Source organism: Archocentrus centrarchus, chromosome 4 (assembly GCF_007364275.1).
Source record: "Archocentrus centrarchus isolate MPI-CPG fArcCen1 chromosome 4, fArcCen1, whole genome shotgun sequence".
Taxonomy (NCBI): Eukaryota; Metazoa; Chordata; class Actinopteri; order Cichliformes; family Cichlidae; genus Archocentrus; species Archocentrus centrarchus.
In genome coordinates this window covers 12,690,303-12,707,068 of record NC_044349.1, presented here as the reverse complement: position 1 = coordinate 12,707,068, position 16,766 = coordinate 12,690,303, and the positions used below count along the sequence as shown (strand labels likewise).

Sequence of the window (16,766 nt, the reverse complement as noted above, 5' to 3'; positions counted from 1 at the left end):
CTGCAGAAAAGCAATTTCCTGCTGAAATGCTAACACCTCAAACTAAGTTAACACCTCAACATTATGCACGTGTGCTTCGGCATGTGTGTAATGCGTGCTGTGGTCTGTCAAGTCTGACAATGTGGTTTAAATTTTGGAAGTTTAAACAAGTATTGCTGACATAAAGTTGACAGAGTAAAAATCGCAAAGCTTGACCGTTGTTTTCAAATGAACAAATAATATACCCTGAATCTGACCCATTATACTGCTTTATTCCAACTGAGCACTGAGAATTGGCTGCTTGATAATTGAGCAACCCAACCTGTTTGTTTACACAAGCCAAGCTCAAAAACAGTAGCGATGATGCCCCGTGGTTCCCCTCTGTCAACAATCCCACTGGGAAATAAAGCATAAACTGTTCACCTCAGCTGGAGAATAGGGAAAAAACAAACAAGAAAGCAACATAATTAATTAAATAAAGCTTTAAACTAAGATTCTAATCCCTGCTCAGTGCACATTTGTGTATTTTAATCCTTTTTTTTTTTTTTTTAAATAAAAGAATATATCTGGCCAAAAGTCACTTATGTTTTTAGTGAGAAGAAATAGCAAGTAGTCATCAGTATCAAATAAATGTGATGCTAAAGATATATTGGATTACAATGTGTAATGAGAGGATAGTCTGGTAAGAATAAGCAGAGGCAGTGGAAAAAAAACAATAATCCAAACATCTCCAGGCCCAGGATGTGTACTTATCCATACAGAAAATGAATGCGTGCATGTGTGTGGCCACGCAACTTGAGTTTTGTTTGTGTGTTTCTGAGTGGATATAGGTCATGGCCAGAGCAGCGCTTGGGTGAACCACTGGTCTCTTTCACTTTAGTAGAAAGAGGAGTGGAGGAGATAAGCGCGCCCCATCCCCTGCGCTGGAGAGGAGGAGGAGATAAGGGCCTGTTTCCCAATGCTACCGCTGAGGCATGAGCCAGTCGGGAGGATGCTTTGAACCGCTGCTCGCTATCTGCTCTGCCTGGGAAAATTATAAACGGAGTGTCCAGAGAAACAAAAGGTTGATTGAGGGCTGGTGTGCTCCACTCTCGGGGGTAAATCACACTACTATCATGGGTCAGAGAGCACAAAGAAAAATCCAAGGGGTGAGAGGAAATTTTCTCCGGTGCCAGAGGTGTCTTTCCACTCGTCTCTACTAAGTTTAGTATTACTGAAGGGATTTTGGGGGGAAAAACATATTAAGTATACATGAGTGGTTTTTAAGGGAAACCACACATGAATAAAGGATACCTGCTCGCACTCAGTCACACAAACACACAGCAAATAAATACACACATCACCCCAGCGGAGTTGACAATATCTATACGAGGTGGATATCAGATTTTCTGAGAAGCAAATTCTAATTCTGGTCCCATATTTTGATTTTATAGACATGTGCACATGATATCTTGTTTTTTTGTACACCAGATAAAACTGAGCAGAGAAACATTAAGATGTGCACTCAGAGATATCCACAGTAAACTGTTTCTAGAGGTCAGTAACCTCACATAATCCCAAGGCCTCTCTCTTCCACATTCCTCCAAATCCAGTTGACAATTTGCTGAGCACAAGAGGAGTTATGAGGCAACTTTTATCTGTAAAGATGAAAACTTTCACCCTCGGAAACAAGAAATTTGCTCAAAATAAACTGATAGATGAGGTTAGAATAACCTACCAAGTCAGCATTCACTCAGTGTGTGCATATAAGCAGCTGACAGCAGATGATAATGGACCAAAGGCCCTCTTTTGATATAACAGAATGTACATATAAAAATAAATAAGATGTCTACCTTTTGCCCCCCTTTTTTAAACATCAACACAGTGCTTATTGGAACAAGTAATTGAAAGACGCACACAAAGACACACACAGCTGTTTGTACCTGTTTGAAGAGCTGCAGGTTGACAGCCATGGACAGGAAGTTCTTCATGGTGCTTGAACGATGGTTCACGAAGCTCTCTTCACAGAATGTAATTGGCTCTCCCTGTTCACGAAAACATTTTTGGTTAAAAAAAAAAAAAAAAAAAAACTCCTTTTGGCTCATTTTTGTTTATACCAATCTGTTTTTCCACCATGTTTACTCGAAGCTCAGAAATGAGCCACAGGAAGAAGGACAGATGCGTTTGTTTAGTTTAGATTTCTTCTTTTTTTAAAGGCACCAGTGCTGTTTATAGAATGATTCATTCGCATCATGTGTGGCATCATTACACACTGCACTTTTTATCCATTGAGTATTTCAGCTGATTTCTTCATTAGCGAGCAAAAAAACAAACAAATCTAGTCTAAAAGTGTGACAGGAAGGAAGGAGGAAGAAGAGTATAAGTTAGGAAAGGGAAGGAAAAAAAAAAAAAGTCTCCTTTAAAAATGGTTCCCCTGGTAATGCGCACATGATCTCCCCCGGACCAGAAGACATGTCCCAGTAAACTCAGCAGTACTCCACATGAACACATTACTGCATTATTACTATTTCTTACATCATGTCTGTTGGCCTGTGAGCTATAGACATGCAGGATGACAACAGAACCTCTACAGGCCAATCACGCACTGCCCCACGGTCGTTTTCCAATTCATGTTCTCTCATAATTAACATAATTCTCACATATTTCAACGACGCTCTAAATTCTTCTGAAGTAAAACAATGTGCTTTGTCTGTTACAGGCTACGAGCGCAGCGTGGCACATAAAAACAACTTAACAACACTGGAGACTAACCCCATTTTCAGGGATTGGCGGAGGATACCGGTGGCCCAAATTACATCACAGGAATACAGTTCCACTTACATCACTAAAAGTTTTCAAGGCGTATTCGCTTGTAAAAGTTGAGTTAAAAGTAACTTCACTTGTAGTTTAATCGGCTTTGCCCGCTATAGCCTCGGACCACACTGCAGCTTACAAAACTGAATAGCATACTGAAAAGCTAACTGCTACTAAAAAAAAACATCCCAAGTACACAGAGCTCAGTATCCAACAAAACTCTGGTTCACACTGACCTGCAGTGCATGACAATTACTAGTGCTGCTGCAGGATTCTCCCAACTAAATTACTTTACAGGAACAGTTCACTCCGAATTCATACATACATGTTTTTCCTCTGGCCTGTAGTTGTGCTCATCATTCTAGATTTTTTGAGGGGGAGAGAGGCTGTAGAGATGTCTACCTTCCCTTATAACAGAAGCTGGAGGCTTGTAACGCTGAAAGAATTTTTTTTTTTAAAAAGTAAAACTTTTCAGAAATCATGACCTGATTACTCAAAAATAAAGCTTGTTGTGGGAAGTTTCATGCAGGAATTATTTCCCATCTACTTAGCCGTGCATCTACCCAGTGGAGCGAGGTTGCACACTGTCTTAGGTTTGGATTTGGTATGGTAGAAAGAAAATAGTTCCTAGCTAAAACAGATTTTTATTGATTTTAGTTTTTGATATTGACAGTTATTTTTTTTAAACTGGGTTTTGGCATTCTAAGTAAGTAAGTAGTAGTTGGTTCCTTTACGGTATATTCAAGATAAGGTGGATGTACTGTATCTACAGCAGTTTTCTGGGATATCATATACACACACACATTATATATATATATATATATATATAATATATATATATATATATATATATATATATATATATATATATATATATATAGAGAGAGAGAGAGAGAGAGAGAGAGAGAGAGAGAGAGAGAGAGAGGAGAGAGAGAGGAGAGAGAGGGAGGAGAGAGAGAGAGGAGGAGGGAGAGGAGAGAGAGGAGAGAGAGAGAGAGAGAGAAGGATTAGCTTCATGAAGGTTAAGAGTAAAAACTCAAAATATTCTTTAGAATAGAGCCCGACCAATATAGGACTTTTAAGACGGATAAAACCAGTATTTGTCCCTCCTCCCCCCAAACACAGGAAACAAACAGCTTTCGTAAAATTTCTTATGAGTAGTTATTATGAATCCTTACTAAGCTAATATGACAATGGAGTTTTAAAAATTCTGTCACAAGTCGTGGATTACGCTCTGCCCGACTCTGCTTCGATCAGCTGAATGCTCTAGTTTGTCCACCAGAGGGCACTCTGGTGGACAAACTGTGCAACATCACCATTGTACGGTCGAAGGGTGCCCTCCCGTTTCTTCTTTACTCTTTTAATATTTATTGAATTGGCTGTTATACATACCAATACTGATATATCAGCAAATAGCTAATATCAGTTGATAAATCGGCAGGGTCGATATATCTGTCAGGCTCCACTTCAGAATAAAGCCTTTACCATGTTTAACACTATGATTTTACGCACGTTCTGTATTGTTTTATTCTGCATGCTTCTATTTCATGTTGGATTATATCTGTAGAATCACCTTTTCCAAAAAGTAAAATGCGCCTTCATACAGACCCACACATTCTTTGAGCAAACTATAACTTTCTGCTGTAAGATTATGCACTGAGAAAGTTTGTGTGTCTAAAATAACCTTTACCACTTTTAAATATGTGATAACGCCTCAACCACCCCCATCCACAGTTTCACATGCGGCTGGATGATCTGAGCAGGCTATATGTGTTGTTGAGTAAAACTTTGGCTAATTCGCCCCTGAATAGGACCGACCACACCAGCTATGAAATATGCACACCCACCTACCCGACCTGGCTTCACCGACAGTGGCAAAAACTAATTTGATTTGTTATTTCAGGTTCTTTTGTCAGACACCTGTGTTACTCCGAGCTAGTGAGAAGCACCTGGGGGAACTTCAACGTGAGCTGAAACTGATGATCTAAGAAATGCTCATATAATCAGCTGATTGCTTTTCAACTCATTATCATTTTCCAGTTTTGTTTCATTTACAACTCAGCAAGACTCTCACCAAGCATCCACACCCCTCCTTCTGTCGAGGCATATGGGTCTGTGAACTACAGAGCGCAGCTCAGCTCTGTCTAGGAAGCTCTTTTCTTCAGAACAATGACTAGCAGAGTGATATTCCCCAAATTTCAGAACACAGGGAATATCTTCTTTATTAAATCAGAAGTGTAGTTTATGCATGTATGTTAACTCCAAAGATTTTATACAGATCCTAAAACTCAAAAAGAAAACAGTGTGTGAACGTGAGTGAACTGAGAAATTACTGCATGTTGTGCTCACACGCACAAACACACCAAGTCTCAGTGCTCGTGTCAGAGGGGAGGCAGTTTGTTCGTATACAGTCTGTATACAAAGAAAAGAGAGACAGCATCAATAATGTACCATCTTGACTCCGGGAGTCCACAAAGTCCAATTAATCTCAAAGCCAAAGGAACAAAGGCTTCGCTATCTGACAAACAGGACATGGTGTAGTTTGCTCTGCTCTGATTCAGACTTGATAAGCAGAAAAGATCTAGAAAAGAAATGTTAGGGGGCTTAGTAAAGGAGAGTTAAACACCAAAGGTGGCTAAAAGAGATCTTCAAAGGGAACGTCCTGACTCTTTCCAGCTCCTCTGACATTTCACTGTCTTAGACAGGCCCACCTTAGCTCCTTGCTCTGACTGAAAGCACACCTTTTACTTTGAGTCAAAACTGCCCCCGTCAAAACAGATGACAGTGAAATTTGACTCAGTTCACCCAAACTGAAATCGCTACTGTGTGCTACGCGTCCTTAAGAGAAAATGTATGAAACTATGTGATGACTTCTGCTTGTAGATGTGAATCTTAGGCTAATTATTTAGTGCCTCTCTAAGCTGCAATTCAAAGATTTGACACTAAGAAAATATAGTCAGTTGATCTGGCTCAATCTGAGACCTTAATATTCACATTAGCTGCATTTCATGTTGTATTTTTTGCACAGAAAAAGGACTGGACTGCAGCCTCTTTAGGTCTATCATCTCTTACACTAGATTTTTACACCATGAAAGTAAAGCGATAAAAGTGTTTCTAATTTATTGCCTGAAATAAACATGAGTAGCTTAAACGCTGTGCCTTTCTTAGAGCTGATTTTAAACATGAATGTATTGCTTTTTTTTTTTTTTTTTTTAAATATAGTAAAGTACATAAGATGAAAGATGATGGCAGTGATTAATGACATCCTTACAGGCTTATATCTCAGAGCATCTCGGTAGGATCCAAATAGAGCGGCCTGCGCTCTCAGAAAGGCCCTCGCCACACCACTTCCTGTTGCTGTTGACTGCTTCTTCAGCTTGCTCTTCAGAGAGGACACCTGATGGAAAAGAAAATCGGGAGAAAGTGTGGGAGAGAAAGAAATGGAGAGTGAGGAAGACAGAGGTGTGGGGGGGGGGGGGGGGAGATGGAGGGGTAAAAGTTAAATTATCACCTCTGAAATTGGTGGAAGAAACAGCTAGCCCATTCTGGGTGTGAAGTATCACATTTGCAGGTCATCTCAAAAAAAGGGAAAGAAAAGAAAGGGAGAAGCTTCAGTCTTTCCACCAAGCTTATCTGTTGTGCTGCTGGGAGCACCTGCTGCTTTGCTAATTGAGCAGAGCACGGGGGCGGCGAGGAGGAGGGGACATCGGAGAGGAAATGGAAACTCGCATTCTTGATTTTCCTCTCTCACCCTCTCTTCTCCATACTGCTCACCCCCCCACCCCCACCCCAATCACCTTCTTACTTTTTTCCATTTCTCCCTCCTGTTTTCCCCTCCCATCTTGGCTCTGCTGGACTCCCACTAGAAGGGGATTCTTGACATAAAGCGTCTTTAATTATTTTCCCCTCTTCTGGCTCTGTCTCCAGGACTCCAGGCGAGAGTGGAGGAGCAGCAGGCCCGAGCTTGTTTTAGGATGACAAAAGATTCACCCTGGCCACCGGGCCCCAGGGAGTCTGGGAAGGAAGTTGTCAAGAGGCTCTCCTCACCTGCTCAGCAGTAGTCTGTGTTGTGGCAGTGCAAGGAGGAGGCAGAGATAGTGAGGGACTGCTCCTCTCTGTGTGGGCTGTGCCAGCTTAGCACAAAAGCACAGTGTTTGACTGGGTTGCACAGGAGGTCCAGATTACTCTAACACAGAGGGCTGGTAGCACTGGCATGGGCTTGAATCATAACTTCCAAAGGAAAACATTAAGTTTAACCTTCAACCTCAATTAGTGAAAAACAGATTAATTGCAAATTCCAAACTTTGCACTGTTTTATTCCATATTTCACAGTGTATACATGCATAAAACAGGAGAAAAAAAAATTAAAGATTAGTCTCTAAATACAACTCAACCTGCCAAACTGCGACAAGTGAGAACATAACGCGCGTCGACAGGGCAGAAAATCGGGCGAGAAATCAGAGTGCAGATGCAGAGCTCAGGTGTGAAAATGACCACCAAGAAAAGAGCAAATTAACATTTTAATTCAATAGTTTTAATTAACAATCTAATATTGCACTGCATATTTCACCAGTGCATTCTACAACCTCATAATACAGCTGCATCGTGGCGTGCGCTGTGCATTCTGTGTGTCCAATCAGAAGCACTTATCAAATGTACCAGTACTATTAGTTTTACTATTGCAACAGCAGTATCTGTGATGGAAAAAGATGAGAACGAAGTGATGACGGCAGAAAAAAATTAAATAAAAATCTGACCCCACTTCTGCAGCAATGCGATAAAGTGCTGATCTGCTTGTATTCAGTCGGAGGTGGTCATGCACCATCATGCTGTGAAGCTGCAGCGTTAGGGGGATTTTGTGATCTGGCAGCTGCAATTAGCCAATCTGGAAAACTTCAGGGAGGAGAAGTAAAGTGTTAGCACAGCTCATACAGAGGACAAGCAGGAAGAAACAGAAAGAAAGGAAGCCAGAGAGTGTGGCAGCCTTAAACTGGGACAAAGACAAAATGAACAGTGTTGATTTCGCTCCCCTGGGCTTCCTCACTCTCCACAGCGTCCCCATGCTGCCATTGCAAATGCTCCCAGGCATCAAACAGAAAGTTTATCACGGTTAAATTAACAAGTGTCATCTCCATATTCACTCATTGTGCTAAATGCTTTTATGTTTATGTAAAGCCCTTTTTGGAATTAATATTTCATGTTTATGTGCATTTTCACTGTTTTTTTCCCCCCTTCCTTGCAAATCATTAAACTGTCTTTTTTTTCCTTCTTCTTCTTCTTTTTGGAGGGGGAGAATCAAAGCGAACACAATGTCAGTCTAAGAGGGGGAGGCATACCCCAAAGACTGTCAGAGAAGATGGGATAGCGGAGTTTACTCTGCACACAGCAGAGTTCTGTACAGCAGCTTTGAACGGGTGAGAGCACTGCAGTGGCAAACACTTTTTAATGAGGTGGGGACACAATCACTTGTGTTTTACTTCCCAGTGTTTGAAAAATGGGTGATAAAGTGATGAGTTCGAAGTTTCGTGTTCATTCGCGAGAAGGGTTAAGTATGGAGAAAAATACTCTTCTTCAGTCACACGTAGTGATTAATTAAACTGTCAGATATTACAAATCAAATATAGTCGTAGTGCACAAGAGCATTTTTGTTAATAGAAATCAAAGCGTGCCACCCAATGCGTTCCCTCGCATAGCCGACACAAAAATAAACGTGTATGTAGTAATTGGGTTTTGAATATGGCGCCTACGCCACAATCATCAGGTATGCCTCCACGGTAATGGCTCTGTCAAACTAATTAACTTCTACAGTTTGAGTGAAGCTAACGAGATGCGTACAGGCATCAGAGGAAGGCCAGGCTCTACAGGTGATAACCCTATTTGGCAGTGACATTTTTTAGTGTAAAGTCACAGTGGCGGTGATGAGATCAAAGGCAGAGAGTCCCCCATTGGGTCCAATTAGAACTATAGCATTGTACGGGGAAGGGGTGGCAGGAGGAGAGAGGGGAGTGGGTGGTTGGGGGAGAGAGAGAGAGAGAAAGAGAGAGAGAGAAAAAACTGTTGAGTTATGATATTCATAATCTATGCAGAGAGGCCTTTCCAGTACAGGTCTTCTCCCCATAGCTGTGATCTTTTCAATTTACATCAAGGGAAGATGGTCGGGGATGAAAGCAGGGCATCCGAGGCGCTCAGCCCCCAGAGGGCAGACATGGGGCCTCATTAAGGCCCAGCCCAGCCAGCCCCAAACAGGGTTTGAAGTGCGTCACATAAAGAGCATGGGGTCAAAGGTCAGACATAGAACAGATCTCCATTTAACTCTCCAGCTGGAGATGGTAATTAGCAGGTGCAATGATGATCCCTGCCTGAATGTAAGGGATGATACCTCTGTAGGTGACACCAGGCATCTGTCTGAATGTGTGCGAATGTCTACGCTCACACTGCGCCTCGATGCGTTGGAAGATACACAGACATCAATCAAGGCCCTCACTTCACATCTCGCTCCTATGCACATGTGTACGAAACACACAGGTACTATTGTGTCTGTAAGACATTTAAACCCACATGAGCTTTTGGTGAAATTAAAAATAAAAACCAAAGTTGGGATGTGATGATCACAGTTTTCGCATTTTATTGTTGTTAATTGATGTAAGCAATATTCCAGAATCATGGAAGATATGAAAACTGTCAGAAACACACCACAAACTTTCACTTTTAGTAAACAACAACAACAGGAGAAGAAAAACATTAAGTAGATGTAAAAAAAAAAAAAATCTGTAAATGAAAAAAACGTTACACACAAACCTTGAATATATATATTTAGATTTTTACTTAAAATTTTCAGTTAAGTATATAAAAAAACCCTCTCACAATAATGACCCTGACACTTGTCTGTTGTTTAAAAAAAAAATAAAAATGAATAAAAAGTTGGGTTTTCTTCTCACAAAAAGGAATGTTTTGTTTAAGAATCTGTCCAGGGAAAGAAAGCCATGGGGACGCAATTAAAGAACTACAAAAGAAAAAAAATAGTTATGAAAATCTCCCACTTTCTTTTGATGTGCTGCAGTCTGAAGTGTATACGCGCACACACACACACACACACACACACACACACACACACACACACACACACACACACACACACACACACACACACACACACACACACACACACACAAATCTGAACAAAGACGCACAGAGAACAGACATATACTCTCACACATGCGCACGCGTGCATGAACGCAAAGAGCATGCAACTTGGAATCTGTGAAATCATTCATTCTTGCAATTAAAGATCAATATTAGATATCTTGTGATTTTCTTTTAAAATTAACATCAAAATTAAAATTAACCATAAACTGCAGAACAAAGAAGAATCTGTTGTAACTAAGCAAATGCTTGTTTTAGGTATGACTGCGAGAAATTAGTTAAAAGAGCAAAAAAAAAAAGAGGAAAAAAAATCAGTTATGGAATGAAATAAATATGTCAAAAATAAGGAAAAACTACAACATATAACTATTCAGACATAAAGTCCAGAATTCCTAGTCATTGAGTATGTTGATGCTTTAAGTACATGCATTGCAATACATTAGTCAGGCAAAATGAGAAAGAGTGAGAAAGCAAGGGGGGGGGAAACTCTCTCTATGTGTGTATGTGTGTGTGTGTGTGTGGTCTGTGTGTGTGTTTTTTAATAGGGCTAACTCATTGCCATGAGATTCTGCCGGTGTGGGGTTACTTTGTCAAGCTGACCTCTTATAGCAGCTGAGCGGCTGAGTTTTGCATACATAATTAACTACAGCTAAATGTCATCCCTCACTTCAATAACTAACGCAGTGGGTGATGCTGCTCTCCCTTTTTGACTTCTAATCCAGAGTGGAGCGCCGGCCAGACCGACTATGTGAAAATGAAGTGCAGCTTTTAAACTCCACGCGAGTAAATGAAGGGCTGCTAACACTGCAGCGAGAATGTGTGCACAGTTCAGTGCCATAGGAAAAAACAAAACAAACACACACAAAAAAAAAACCCAAAAAACAATCAACCTGTAAAATAAGGTTCTAAATGAGCGCGTTCTGACTTTTGCAGTCGGTACAATAGAGACTCAACAGCAACAACAAAATCTGATACTTTGCTTGGAGCTTGTTATTATATGGTGCAGATCCCAAGACTGTTTCTGGTAAAGTACAGTGTGTAACTGAGGTGGAGCAACTACATTCCCAGCACTGAGCTACCATGTAGTTAGTGGAGCATGTGAAGGACTTTACTGTAGGTAGCTTTGCTTTAGCTGAGAAGACCTCCTTAACTGAAGCACACTTGGCTTTGTCTAAACTGAAAATGGGGGAATAACCAAAAATCTGTGAGTAGCCAAAGTTTACTCCTGAACTACATCTGAACGCCGCTGACGAACATTCCTGGCCGACAGCGTGTGGGTGTCTCTGTGTGTCTCCGCATCTGCGTGTGAGTGTTGCCTGCTGTTGTCGGCTGTGCTCTGTTGTAGATGATGATGATGATGTAGATGTTGTTTTCTGGAAAATGTCAGAAACTGAACACCAAATTAAAGCCGCAATGTTTGATTAAGTGTGCCAGGTGATCTCAGGAGAGGCACGCAGACACAACCTCAAACCCCCCTCATTCATTTGTAAACCTCAAATGTAGGCTTGAAATACAGGAAGTAGGAGTGTACGCTTTGTAAATTCCCCCCTTGATTGGGAATACAAATGATCAATGTACGAAGGCTAGGTATGTATGGGTACACGGTGTCAGCAAAGTAGCGAGAGGCAGAGAGGAGGAGAATAGAAGGAATTAGGCTGTGATGTGAGAGGGAGCATCTGAAAATAAAGATGTGAGCTGCATTGTAGCACCTCACCTTGAATATGTGGCACAGAAAGAATAATACATGAAAAAAAATTTTTCTTCCATCATTGGTTTGAGATCAATTGCCAGGATCAAATAAAAATCTGATTCAGACACGCGATGTTTGTTTTCAGAATTAACAGACTCCTAATTTGCTATTCTGGATACTTTTAATGACTGGCGGAGTAAACAGCTCCACCAACCAAAAGCCAATTATAACTTTATCAGCACAATCTCTGTGCTGAAGAACTGTGAATCTCAGAAAAAGAAACAAAAATACCTTGATCTTCCAGGGAAAAAACTACAGCTTTTTTTTTTATTGACTATTCCTTTTCAGTGAGCTTGTCAACACAATTGCTTTTACTGACACAAGCATAGCCTGTTCTGAGATCAACATTAATGTATAAAAAGTATCGAAACTTTCGGTTTCACTTAAGCAATTTTAAATAATGCAAAATCCTGCCAAATACACTATGCAAAATTTTAGGCTCTATTTGTCTAATAATATCACACTTTTTATTTGAAACAACAGTCAACAAACCAAAAAGAAAAAAAAGCAGCAAAAAGTTCCCTGATCTAATTCTAGTGTTTCAAACAAACATACCAGAACACACTGATTAAAATAGGATTTGGTTTGGCTTGACATTCTTCAAATATTATTTATGTTATAAATAAAATTAACTGTAAAAATAATACTAATTTTCAATGTCAAACTCAATCGGGGTAAAAAAGAAAAAAAAAAAAAAAAAGACAAATCCAAGTCAAGCAGCAATTAATTCTTTGATTAATGTGACATTTCCAATAAAAAAAAAAGAAAATATCAAGATTTACCGAAAACATTTGCAGCATCCTTTTTAGACTGGTTACCAATTACTCTCATTTAGATCTTTCCTTCTTCTGCTAAACGGAACCACTACTGGCGGTGGTAGCATTTGTAATAGTCTATAAATCTAAAAATATTATGTGTGAAATTGTGGGAAAAGACCATTAAGGGGCGGGCACAAGTGGAGCTGGAGTAGGGGTCCTGTCTGAAAGAGAGAGACTAATTCAGGACAACTGTGAACTCTGAACCTGCTAAAAGCACGGCCACTGGTCAGCCGATCATCGTAATGGAGTCCACATGTGCTCGCAGCCTGCACTGCCACAATTAGATGGCTCTCTAAAGGTTTGCTTAAATCAACATCAGGGTGCTTTGTTTTTAGTTAGACTTGAAACGCGCACAAAATTGCCTGTGGCCTTTACCTTTTAATCCATGTTATGCTTTATATATTCATACAAAGTGATGGCGGGCTTTAAAGTGAGAATAATCATTACTTCATAGGTCTCAGGGCTTCTGTTTCGCACTGAATAAAGCCTGAGTGCTAAGTAGCCAGCGTTACAGTGAGAATTAAAGAGAAATGAAGAGTGGGTTTAATAGCTCAGAAGCAATGTGCGGCAGCTCAGCCCAGGCAGAGAATCACTCAGCATTAATCAAGATTTCAGGCCTCAGTTTGACAAACTGCACAATGCCTCCTTTTGTGTAAACACAAACATCAAATGCCATGTGGCATGTCCTCATCACTAACAAGCAAACTAACAAGAGACCTGGAATTCCACTCAATTAGTACCTGCTCGCTTTGTTATTAATCTACTAACCTCCGTGAAAAGATGAGAGGAGACAGAAGGGGGGGGGGGACGAATAGGAATAAAAACAACAACAATTTGTTACAATAAATATATTAATGCCAGCGAAGTTTCTGTTTCAGGTGGTGTAATTTGACATGATATGCAGGCTATGTTCTGTCATTAGTCAGGAAAAATGGTGAGTAGGGGATCAAAGCAAAAAGGCTCTGAGCCTGCCACTTAATTTATCACACAGCAAAGACAAAGGCTTTTCTCTCTGCTTCTGTCGCTTTCAAAGCCCTGACTCTTTTTTTATGACAAACTCAGTTTGCAATTTAATTTAGGGATTCAGTCCCTAGGTGCAGAAAAGCAAGCAGGCAAGAAGTGAGAAGAAGGTAGCCAGACAGGCACACAGGCAAAGAAGCATGAGAAGCAAACAGCGGGTGCGGGGGAAACGTCCAGGCTGGCGGGAAGTGCTGTGAGAGAGAGACAAGAAGGCAGACAGGTGCCATGAAACTCGAGCAGTCAGGCAAGCAATAAGGCAGGCAGGCAAACAGGCTGGAGAGTTGGCAGAAAATGGTAGAAAGTGTAAAAAAGATAGTACTGTTGCACACAGTAAAGAGGCATTCATACACGCTAGCAGTCATAGTAGGCTGAGCAGCACTGAATCAGGAGAACCAGAGAAGTGTGGGAGTGCGAGCAGGTCTGGAGTCTGCTGGGCAGTGGATTAAATTATGTACTGCTGGTGGGGCAGGAGTCCGGTAGGCGGTGGAACCTGAGTATATACTGTTAGCAGCGTGGGTAATAGTGCGTCCACAGCCTCAGCGGGGCCTCAGTGTCTCGCAGAGGAGCTTTAATACACACACCGTGAAGAAGAGCTAAACAAACAGATTCCCGCTTCCACAAAGACAGGGAAGACTAGCTGGAAGACTGGTGTGTTGTTCTCCATGTCGGTGTGTGCACATATGCACGTGTGTACATGTGTGGAAATGTGTGAGTGACCCTGACGCCACGGTGATGCTTCCTGTAGCACTGACCGGCGTCAGTGCTCCATTAATTAAAGAGACGATGCGCTGGCAGGTGGCTTCACTGCCCACACTGGTAATTGGCCCCCTTCTTCCCACTCTCTCCCCTACAAAATCACCCATCTCTGCCTTTCTTTTCTTTTCTCTGCCTTGTTCCCTCCTCCTATCTCTCGTTCTCAGAAACGTGCCAGTGGGCAGGCAGGAAATGCAAGACTTTGTGAAATAATGATAGAATGGATGAGATTGAAGGGAAGGGAGTTTCACATTTTCCCACAAGCCTCTGATGGTTGGGAATGCTGTTTGCCTTCAAGCGTCATACGACGCGACGGGAGTTTACTTTAGACAGCAACAATCTGAGGAGCCAGTACTGCAGTCATTAATGATGCTGGGAGGGGACAAGAGCTATACTTTGACAAGTTTCTGGATATGTGTGTGTGTTTGTGTTTTTTTTTTTTTTTTTCTTCATATGCGTGCGTTGTATGTGCGCAACATGAGTGTGAGATTACTTTGGAGGACAAGAATATGTGTGTTTATGCGAGTGAGACTCAGTGGGAAAGAAGAAAAATTAACCTTCTGTGTGTGATGTATAATATAGCAATAAAAGCTGATAATAAAATCTGTGTATTTGTGTGTGCGTGTGTGTCTGTCTCACCACATCACTGGGGAGGTTGTGCAGGTCATCAAAAGGGCTCTCCAGGGTGTTTGTGTCCACATTGAGAATGACCACATCTTCCAGTGATCGACTGCGTACTCTCTAGCAGAGGAATGTACAATGTTATTGCAGCAGCAGACCAACAAAGATATTTTACACACTCTGATCATTTCACAATACTGAACAAGTTTAAATATCACTGCAGCATATCCAATGCCGGGAGAAATTCTTTTAATAATTAAAAAGTATTCACATTTTTTTTTAACACCCAAAGAAATCAGTTATTTTTCTATATTATAATGACTAATATGCTGGAGAATTCTTGTGTAGTTGACATGTTTAACATAATAAATATTATTGTTGTCATGAAATAATCATGAAATAATGTTAAGATTTTAAATCCACAGTGTGGCCCAGGTGTGTTTCCCAGGAGACAAAGTTATTTCTGTCCTGAAGCCCCAGTAACATGAAAATATAGCTGCCACAGTTAAAGCCACGCTCCTTATCACACACCTTTACGATTAAGGATGAAAAATGGCATGTGGAAAAAAAATTATTAGAACATCTTTACCGTAACGCGCACACAGACACGAGCTCGCAAAATGAAGAATGGCACCGAGAGGAAGCACTTGGACCGCGCAAACATTTTCCACAGCACCAAAACCTCATGCATCAATAACAACACAGTGATGCTGTGGTGTGCCGCGTGCATCCTGATGGCGACAAATTCAACAATTATTCGGTGCGGTGCCGGATGCAGGCAGGTGTGTGTGTGTGTGGTGTGTGTGTGTGTGTGGTGTGTGTGTGTGTGTGTGTGTGTGGAGGGGGGGGGGGGGGGGGGGGGGGGGGGGGGGGGGGCAGCGTTGTGTGTGAATTTCTAGTTTGTCACTTTTGTGACAGCCTGTGCAGTGGAGGCTCACATGCTGATCTGGACTAATTATGTAGTGGCGGAAAGAAGGTCTGTCACGGATGCAGAGTGTGATAAATACTGCCACTGCCGCAACTGTCAGACAAATATCACACACACACACACGCAGACAAACACACATGTGCATTAGAAACATATGCATTTGCACAAACACCTACATACTAACACTTACACACAAGTGTAAGTGTGTGTGTGTGTGTTCTTGCAACATGCATTCACACAAAACAGCAGTGCTGGTGATGACTTGCCCCCCAACCAACACAAGGCTTAACAATGAAGTAGAAAAGCTCTTGTTTTGCAGATGCTTTCTTTGCCTTTCTCTCTGTCTTTTGTACGTTATGGTTAAAAAAGCACAAAAGCAGCAGAGGAAGGTTTAAAAAGGAAAAAAAAAAAATACCTGTCAATTTTTTTGAAACACTGTTAGAGATTTGGGGGTGGGGGTGGGGTTGTCTTATAATTAAGAAAAAATTCACCAAACCACACACAGCATTAGATGGCCATTGCCACAGAGAGAATAATACAAATGACCACAATTTACAGTACAAACCCCCCCCCCCCCCCCAAGCATCCTCCTTTAATGTAAAGTATTAAACATAAATGTACACATTTCGTTAAAATCTACTAAAGAGGACCCAAGAATTCTTAATTTGCAACATCATATTTAAACAGGGATTTAAAATGAAGCATAATCATGTACATGCTTATATTGGAAGATTCACAAACATACCTCTAGCAGACTAAGATGAACTCCCACAAAGTATGGCATAGGAGCACTGCAGAGAGAGAGGGAGTAAAACAAAGCTGTCAGGAAAGTCACTATCAGTGGTTACATGAAAGTAAGGAAACATTCATGGACGTTACTTCAGTGATTATATTATATGAATCTGTATTTAATACTGTAAATTTCTTAAATACAAACTTCCAAGAATCACAGATGCTTTGT

At 41.1% G+C, this 16,766-nt stretch overlaps 1 protein-coding gene across 1 annotated transcript in view; it reads right to left on the bottom strand.

Moving 5' to 3' along the window:
• Positions 1-16,766, bottom strand: part of dennd1b (DENN/MADD domain containing 1B) — a 102,294-nt gene that overhangs the window by 22,222 nt on the left and 63,306 nt on the right. Inside the window, 4 exon segments of the mRNA XM_030727321.1 lie at positions 1,902-2,003; positions 6,044-6,169; positions 14,896-14,997; positions 16,551-16,596. Coding sequence (XP_030583181.1) covers positions 1,902-2,003; positions 6,044-6,169; positions 14,896-14,997; positions 16,551-16,596 — 376 coding nt within the window.